Source organism: Pieris napi, chromosome Z, assembly GCF_905475465.1.
Source record: "Pieris napi chromosome Z, ilPieNapi1.2, whole genome shotgun sequence".
NCBI lineage: Eukaryota > Metazoa > Arthropoda > Insecta > Lepidoptera > Pieridae > Pieris > Pieris napi.
This window is the reverse complement of record NC_062259.1, coordinates 4926899-4936789: the sequence shown is the minus strand read 5'-3', so window position 1 is coordinate 4936789 and position 9891 is coordinate 4926899. Positions and strand designations below refer to the sequence as shown.

At 32.4% G+C, this 9891-nt stretch overlaps 1 protein-coding gene across 1 annotated transcript; it reads left to right on the top strand.

Moving 5' to 3' along the window:
- Positions 1-1130: 1130 nt before the first annotated feature.
- Positions 1131-9454, top strand: LOC125062402. The gene is made up of 3 exons (XM_047668303.1): positions 1131-1261; positions 2243-2529; positions 8837-9454. The coding sequence occupies exons 2-3, from the start codon at positions 2251-2253 to the stop codon at positions 9326-9328; spliced, it is 771 nt and encodes a 256-aa protein (XP_047524259.1). The 5' UTR covers positions 1131-1261; positions 2243-2250; the 3' UTR covers positions 9329-9454.
- Positions 9455-9891: the final 437 nt, after the last annotated feature.

Below are 9891 nucleotides of genomic sequence, written 5' to 3'. Positions count from 1 at the left end.
GTCGAGTTTTCTCGATTGGTTCTAAATATGTAGAACAAAAGCACTATTTATGGCGATTATTGTTAATTGTGTTTACGCTGTGATATAGGCAAAGAAATTTCCAGTATAAAAAACTCCCAATGTCGCCACTCATCTCTTCGAAGACATTCTCCTTAAAGCCTCAGCTAGAATCGGAATACTGGGCGTTGACATATCGAATGACGTTCAGTTTCGTGGTAATTCGGAAGGGAAGGCTTAATTAGCCTTTAAGAAGCTTGGTGTGCTCAGCAAGGCGAGAAGGTTCTTTACTCCAGACCATCGCTTGCACCTCTATAAAGCGCATATTCGGCCCCACATTGAGTATTTTTCTTAACACTGCGCGGAAACTCCTTTCGCTTTTCCATATTCAACGAAGAGCGAATCGTTAACGACCAGTCACTATTCGTGCGGTCTGGTCCCTGGGCTTGCGTCTAGATCTGGGCACATTCAGAGGAGTTGTAAATCCCCTACAATTCCTCTGAATGTGTCAATTATTAAAAAAATATTAATAGGTTTAAGTAATTGCGGTTATAAATTATCAGACAGATTCTTAGTATATTTCAAAATAGATGTTAAAAGTAAGAAGGTTTCCAAGAAAGCACCTTCCCTTTTGTGAAGGATAAATTCAATATTATTCTGTTGCGTCAGGAAACCCAATATGTATTCGTGCTATTTTCATGCTAAATACGGCACAGAGGCAAACTAACAACTGGAATATCAGTTTCAGTGAAATCACTGCATAAAATCTTAACTAAACCTCAAGGGATATTTTTTCGTTTGCTAATGCATTAGTGCCATTTAAATTGAGAAATTTTGGATTTCACTGGAAGCGGATTTGTTCGCGCTAGTTTAAAGTCAAAATGTAACTTGATTTGTGTTTGTATGTGTAATGTGTATGTGGGGTAATTGAAATGATAATACATTAATATTATCTAATCAGTAGTAGCTTCACGTGTAGCGTAAAATGCGTGTATGAATTGGATCAGTCGACATATATAAAGGAAATCTACGACCTACATTTGTGTAACAAAAATTTGTTAAAACTTGACATGTGATTTCCGAATGCCATGACGCACGCGTCTGCGCATATTGGTTTTTCGAGTAGTAAAGCATTCGGAACAAAAGTCAGTATATTTTGGTGTTGCTCACGGTTAAACATAGTATCGCCCACGCACATTGCCTGTCCCCACATCGCCTGAACTTTCAGTTCCATCTTACATCTCGCGGCACAAAGACGCAACAGGTTAGTTACTTTTCTCCTACTTTTTCGGCAATTGCGATTAACTATATGCTGCGCGATTATCCGTTTACATTTAATCAATCGTGTTCCAAATTCAAAAATATTAAGATAAATCTATATTTAACTTTACTGGTGTACTTTCCATAAGTACATAACAATAATTTAGTTCAGACAAAAACCGGGTTTCGATACTAAAAATATCCTCGTATCAAATGTTTGCGATATCTATTTTGAAATTGTACCAGTGTACGCTGCTCGCGTAGTTCGAGATGACTCAAAGGATGATAATCTATTGTATTTACTTTCATGTCTCATAATAATCATACCTTAAATTTGAATAGTTGAAACTTTGAATATTGTGCGGTCGTTTACATTCATAAGCTGATTTTGAATGAAGCGTTAGTTATTCTCCAGGAATAGTGTGTAGGCGTTGTTTTCGTATTTTGGAATGTGTATTCATTTAAACACATGATAAACATTAACGTTATATTGTGTATTACGTTGTCGTGTTTAATGTGTTTTTATTAGTCGTTTACGAGTTTTGCAAAACATCTCTTTTATAGACAACGAAGAATAACGTGTAATGTATATATTTAATACGAGTACAATCTGATACTCTGCTAGTTCTTGCTACGGTTATTACATATCTATAGACAACTTGTCAAATTTCAATTCTACTTCACATCTAAACAACGAAATTGAAATGCCAAGCTCTCAAAATCGGTAACATCCTTGAATGGAATAGAACACTCACGTATGACCGAGTGGAAATATTTGCATTTGACATTTTTTTAATAGTTAAATTTAGTAATAATTTAAGTTTTATCACGGTAGCGATAAAATTGGATTTTCCAAAAACTCTGAATGAATTTAATTCATTGAAACAAAATATTTGCTGGACTGATGCTATTTACAAAATCTTAACGTGATTTACTAAATAAAACATTCCGAAAAAGCTATTCTATTATACTTCGTTTTTTTCAGTTGTAAAAATGAGTCGTGTTGGTAGAACTAGGCGCACACGTGTCTATGACTGTAATTATAACAAGGGAGAGAGTTACTACCGACCCGTGCTGGATCGTTTGGACGGAAAAGTCCCCGTAGCAAAGGAACCTGAGAGGGATCAAATCAAATCTGATGTCGAAAACCGCATCAGGACAGCTCTGGATGACATCGACACCCCAGCTGAAAACTTATTTGACTCAAGAGGTGGTCGTGTTCAGCGTGGAAGACCTCTATCGTCTGCTTTGGAAGACGACCTGACTGACGATGTAAGAATATTCATTTAAACTTACCAAAAACAATGAAATTCCTTAATATTAGTGACGAACGAACTTTTTTTTATTAATTAACGATATTTTCATTAGGATTTATGCCACATTAAAATCAATATAATATATGTTATAATATTTTAGTTTTAACTAACTAACGCATCGGTAAAGGTCTATCATAATACAATTTTCCTTTTAAATGTGTAATTATAATTTATGTTAAAGATTTCTCGTAATAGATTCAAATATGGCTGTACACGATTAGGTTTCGATTACACTTAACCAGCTTTGGGATATAGAAACAAAGCTGATGGATATGATTTTTCAAAAGATTTACGATGAACTCCGTTTTTTTTAAAAAAGTACCATCTAATATAGGAAGACTGTTTTACTGGTGTAAAACTTATATCATATACGAGTAGATATAATAGGTTGTGTCTCGCTATTTACCGACCGGGCACATACATACACACATATATTGTATTGTTTCCTTTATGGAAAAGTGGAAAAGGTATTTTTATTCCAAAGTAGGAGTTTATTAATAATCCACAGCTTTTTTTAAAAGATTTTATTTAAAATAAAAATATAGCTAAAATGGCTAAAACCAAATATACAAAGAACATAATGTACTAATAATTTACTTGTTGGGGTGTGTGTGGAAATTTGAAATACGTGGTGTATTAGTGTGTGCGTTTTTAGATGATCATTGATCATAAAATTCATACGATTTGCTTATTTCCTTTGTAAATACGCGTTTGGAGATAACATGGAAAACGTCGAGGCTCGATTACTCGAATAATAAATCATTAAATATATAAATAAATATAAAACAAAAATCAGTAACTAATTAAACAATAAATTAAAACAAGCTTTTAAATTTAAATAATAAATTTATGTAGTTTTTAGTTGTATGCTTTCTATTTTCTGTTGCGGTCTGTAACGTATTAAAATGTTATATTTTAAATAGTCAATATTGCAATATTTGTAAGCGATCGAATTATCAGCATGGAGCGTGTCCTGGTTTTGTTTTTTCATTCGTCCAATACTCCAAAACTCAATCACTAATTATGATTTTCCCATCAAATAAACTGATCGAAATTTGGCAGCACTCCTGTCATCTTGAAATAGTTGACTGACATTTAAAAGCACTCTGTTCAAATGGAAATTGAATTTGCGTTGGGATATTAATTACAAAAATAGTTTTTGTTTGTTTAAAAATTGTTTTTATTAGGCTGTTTGCTTGGTTAAGAAGTGTTAGCTATTTGTGCCTTTGGGCGTAATTGTTATTTGCTCATACGGTGAAAAAAAACATCGTGAGGTAGCCAATACGCTTTGGAATATCGACAGCGTGCAACAGGCAGAAAGGGTTTATCCATTCTTGAAGGGTATTTTACATAATCAATATAAACAAATCAATCCAAGATGACCTATGACAAGGCCGTTAAGTCATTCACGCCCAAAATTAATAATGTATCCTTAATCTAAGATTATAACCAATCTTGGTTTGTATCCTATCTAAAAATCGATCTCCAATCTGCATGCCAATATAACAAATCTGCTATCCGATTGTTTATTCGACGAAAGATTTCAAGCTATCTTTTGCGTGATCCTTCCCTCACTATAGATTTTTGGATTAGCATGATTGTAATACCAAGCTTAGATGGAAAAAATTGGATTAGGATTGATTAAAAATTTCGGCCCTCAAATTCCGAGCGCAAGAGGAATGATTTGAGTTACGGCAAAACTACATCAGGTAATAAAGATTGCAGCCCCGATTACAATATTGATTTTAAATACCGCGTGATCTCAGGGTTCTGACAGCAGCTTTCGTCTATTGAAAGAACTATCACTATCACTATTGTTAGTTATAGAGAACCGTTCCAGAACGTCGAGCTTCCACTTGTCCCCTTATATATTAAAAACGCCTTCACAGATATAAAAGCGTTTTAAATTATTAAGTCGTTATGAGAACTTTTCAGCAGTCGTGGTAGCGAGAGACATGAAACGTCGATCATTTCACTTGAGTATTATTTCATTGTTTGTATTGCGTAAAACAAAGACGATTTATGTAGGTATAACAGATACAATAATGTAAACTAAAATAAAATAACTCTATTCCCAATTAGGACATTCGGCTTCAAATAAGGTTGATAAAAACGTTTATTTTGCTTATTATTATTTTTTATATTTATTCGCTTCTCAGTAAAACAAAGATACGATAAATCCAATACATACATTCTTTTATAAATAAACAATAAGAAATGAACAATTTCTAGAATTCGTTAGTAAACAACAAATGCTTTAGTACCTACTTTATTACACAAATCAAATTTTATATATAATTGAAAATTAATTTGACTATTAAAATCATTTCTCATAGCTTATGAATATGAAATATTTGAAAAAGAATTGGTCATTCGTGAAAACCCTTTGAAACTAAATATCAGTCAATAATAATTGGTGCGCTATCGCGTATGAAAAGGTGATATCAATTAAGTTAAACCACAACATGTGCATAGCTTACAAGTGTAGTTCGTATTTGGTTAGTTCAAACAAACACAGTCTGCTACAACGTGACTCAATAACATTATTTAAATGAAAGCAGATGAGTTTATTACGAAGCCCCTGGTTATTTTGTACATTCAATATGTGGGGTTATTTGGTTTTGAAACCAATAAAACCTTTATTGATTCACTGACCATTCAGCTATGAATAACTACCTTATTTACGTAAGCCTGAAATTAACCGTTGCTCAATTGGAATCGGGTATTTATATTTTTGCCAAGTATATAAAGCTTGATGTTAGTGCAATTCTCAACGGTAAGATCTCATGAAATCGGTAAAAATCATATTGCCGAATGTCTTGACTCAAGTAGGTTATCGTAAATATGCATTGATATACAAAATACTTACTACTTAATAGATGTTGTATGTATTTAAAATAAGCAGACGATGTTAAGAACTCCTTATTAGCTATTACGGTCTTCCCACCGTAAGGTCAAGACAACTTATACTTATAACATTTTTTCGATTGGATTTATTTAAGTACAAAAACACTCTTTTGTGCCTACCATAAGTACTACAATAATGGTTTCGGTGATCGAATCTAGCACTTTCACACTGAATTTTCTAATTTACAACACATTAAACAACCACATAATTAGTCATAAGATAAAATGACGAAACTAATTATTATACTGCATTGATTTTGAGTTTTTAATAAACTGGAACGGCGATTGCAATGCAAAGTGCAATCAGGGAATGTAATACAAGTGAAATTCTATTAACATGGAATGGGTTTGTATATTGGAGCTCTCGTAGTTGTATCTAAATGTCGGTTTAATACAAACAAATTATCTTGTCTTACGTTATAAAAATAACATGTTACGATGTCAAAGCAAGATTGTTGTATAAATGTTCAGAAAACACAACGATATTCAGTTACCAAATTATAATGAGTATTTAGTTCACTGCACATGCAAACTTTAATTAAGGCAAATAATTTATTTCATAAAATTGATATTCCTAGAAAGTTCGGTTAGTACATTGAACGTTAACAATTCTACGAACACTATTAAGCGCAAATTAATAATGTACGTAGAATTACACCGATACAAAAAACTTTTTGTTTGATTAAATTTGACATTATTGGTATACTGCTATAAGTCAACTACTGTTACTAAAATAATAAAAGCCTAAAAAACGAACGAATCAATAAACTCAAGGGTCTTAAAATATTGTGGAATTCGATCCTGAAAATATCGAGGCGAAAAAATCTGATCGGAATAATATTTAGTAAAATATTTTCTAGGCACTAATAGGATTACTAACACGTGTATGTGGTACCCGTCTACACAAGTACGTAGGTAGTGAATAACATCTTTAAATATCTATGCATAATATGGGATCTTTTTACTCAAAACTTTTTGAGCGATATGTATTTACATGTGTTCATATTATAAGGGACCGGTCTTTGTTACCTGTCCGTTTGCATCTCTTTGAAACACTCAGTTCCAGTGTCAATGAAGTACTTCAAAGTTACTCTGTGAAAAGTGTTGTTGAATTTTATTTATTTCCTCTGCGTTTTATAAATAGAACTATATTATGTGTAAAGCAAACGTAATTGCAGCAACCCACATATAAATTATTTTTAACACATGATTGAATTATTCAATGCGCATGTAGTGCTGGAAATAGATGTGATTTGAAAATACATTTTTATTTTAGTGTCAACAAATGGAAAAAGAATAATAAATCGAAATCTAATAATGGTTATAATCTTTTTCCTGAGTATCGGGTCTGGATAAAGTCTTTCTTTAGACCCACTGAATCTATAGTAGGGATATAATTTTTTTTATTATGGTTTGTTTCACATTAGTACATCCAGAAGACTATTTGTATAGACGTTTTGTGGTCATAATAAAAAACACTTAATAGTTATCTTATGATGATAAACTAATATTTTATATTACATTAGTAGAATAAATTAATGCACTGTTTTACGTTATTGTATCTTTTGGTTGGTTAAACTAAAATAGTGTTAACTGCTAAATTTGTTAGAAAATATGATTTTTTTTACTTTTAATATACCATTTAACAAATTCACCGTTGTACTGCCTACATGTATGTTATATATGTTTGTTTAATAATGTTGGCTATTTGTTACCGTCCAACTAATTTGTGGTACACGTGAATTGCGATTAATGGCCGTAACAAATATGTCTCTTTTTAATTGAAATGATTCAATCCTTTAATTCAGTTGATTGATATCAAAATGATTAATTACTAAAAAAAAAAGGCTGTTGATCACCATCCAAATTAGTTCGTTCCTCGGGATACTTATCTATTACTTATCGTTAAGTGGCGGCCTCCTCCGATTACTTCTATGTAACTAAGAAAACACTTAAATTAATGTATTACACTTTAAAATTAATTTTTGTTTAAATATTTAATAAGTAAGTAGATATAATTAACATCACAATAATTTATGGCTCTCGTTTTCTAGAGATATAGGACTAGGAGATCAACCATAATTTCTGTATTAACGGAGTCGAACTTTACTAAATCCTTCGACTATGTTCAGTTACAAAACCGACCCTACTCTAAATTGATGATTGCGTCAGTGAAAAAGGTTTTTCATATCTAGTTTTTCATTGCTTTCACTTTACAAATATAAAGATATATAAAAATCAGTGATGCTAAACTCTCTTTTTTTCCTTTCTTTCTTTACTTTTTTTAAACTGTAAGTCGTTTACGATATATGACTTACCGTACGTGTTGAGTGTTAATTGCGCATACGATAAATCTTAGATTTTTTAACTCGGTGGAACATGGTAAAGGTTTTAAGGATTTCATACCAAGACTGTTGCATGCAAAATGTTGAATAAGACCGAATATGTTCATCTGCTTCAATCTAAAAAGTATTGGACGCATTACTCGCGACCATTTCATAGTATTTTATTTCAATCAAACTTTAATAGCGCATAAAGTAAGAAACAAGTTTTGATTAATAATCCACTTAGTAATTATTTATAAAAGAAGTACTGAGTTACTAAACGCCAAGTTCCTTTTATGAAGATCTACTCGTATATAAAGTTATGTTTCATCTGCATTTGGAAAGGGTCTTCAGCGGAATACATACAATTATATTATCAACAAGGTACATTTAACAAATAGTTGAAGGAAACCGTCTGGACGTTTAAATGGTCGACTGGTTCACTTAAATCGTTTAAAGTTTTACAAGGTAAAAAGATTCTCCACGAAGGTAGAATAATTGTTTAATGTGGGCCTACATACGGAAGAAACAGTTGTATTCTAAATTTGTCTATTAATTTTTCTCTATAAACAACCGTAATAAATAACAAGATAATAATAAAGATATAGCACGTTTCTTCTCTTATGATACGATCATTCACTTTGTTATAGGATAATTTTTTAATGCAAACTGTACGACATGTTCTAATCAATCCATCATGTACCATAAAAAACTACATTGAATTTAATATTCTTACTTGACGTAAAGGTGTAAATTAAATACTGGTGCGTATTCTTGTTACCTCAGTAAGCTTCACGAACAATTTAATCTGGATTCCTTCGCGTGATTGATGGTCAGTTGTATGTGACACGGGCGTCCGTTGGTTGATCTTTAACAATTGGACGATAAAATTAACTATCTCATGCAAGGCACACTCACCTACATATCGTACGCATCAAGCCAAATAGAAATAGAACAGGAAAAACTTACATATTCCAAACTATTTGAATATGTGTATCGTAAACGTAATAATCTTGATACTCTTTATTACAGATCACTGAATCGCTAAAACGTCTCCGCGCGAGTAAGAAGGTATCTCGATTCTCCGATGATATTGATTTTGAGAGCAACGTATCAAACCTGGAAAATCGCATAAAAACCAACTTTATTACGGACAAGATCCTTGAAACTGTTGGTATTGGTCAAAGTGAGGTATCTAACGCAAGAAGAGCTCTGAAAGAGAATGAAGATCGCACAGAGAAACGCATAGCGCGTAGAATTAACGAAGAGAACTCACTGACTAAGTGGACAGCGTTGAAGGACGTAGATGAGGAATCCGCTGCCGTACAAAGGGCCAAAGCCACCAGGGCGCGTCTAACTGATCTAGAGGATGAAATGTCGGAACTGAGCGAGCGAACCGCGGCTAGAGAGAAACGTGCCGCTCGCCTTAGAGCCCTCGTCGCAGACACCGAAGCTGACACAACTGTAGCCGCTTCAAAAATTACGATCCGAGCTGAACGAGAGAAGAAACAAGTCACCTTTTAAGAGGAGTCATAGATTCGTAGCGATCAGATCTTAGAAGACTTAAAGATAAGCAATTTTTTATGCATTTCTCAATTCTGTCGGTCTCTATTATATATGTTGTGTTATAAAATAAAAATATACTTATTCTGTTGGTTTTATTACAAGATTAGTATTATTTTAGCTGTAGTAATTTAGATACTTTATATGACATTTAATTATTGGCTCTTCTTCCTTCTGTATACTAACTATTAAGGTTTTCGTAAGATTTATTTTAAAAAAAGTTCAATTGTTGCAATATTACTATTTCATGTTTATGTTTTTTATATGATTTAACTTTTACAAAAAAATGGCAAATTATTTAATTCGTTTGTGTCATTAATGAACTCAAATTACTTAAACTTACCGCCTCAGGGTTTCGCTATTTAATATTTAATAAGGTCGTCCAATTTCAATTTTCTGCGAATCAATTTATTGAAGTACTTTAATGGTTTCGAAGGAAGCCCAGTAGGTAAGACAGTAACAGATATAGAAGTGTTTTTGCTCCATGACCAATATAGTATATTTATGTAATGTTCATTTACTTA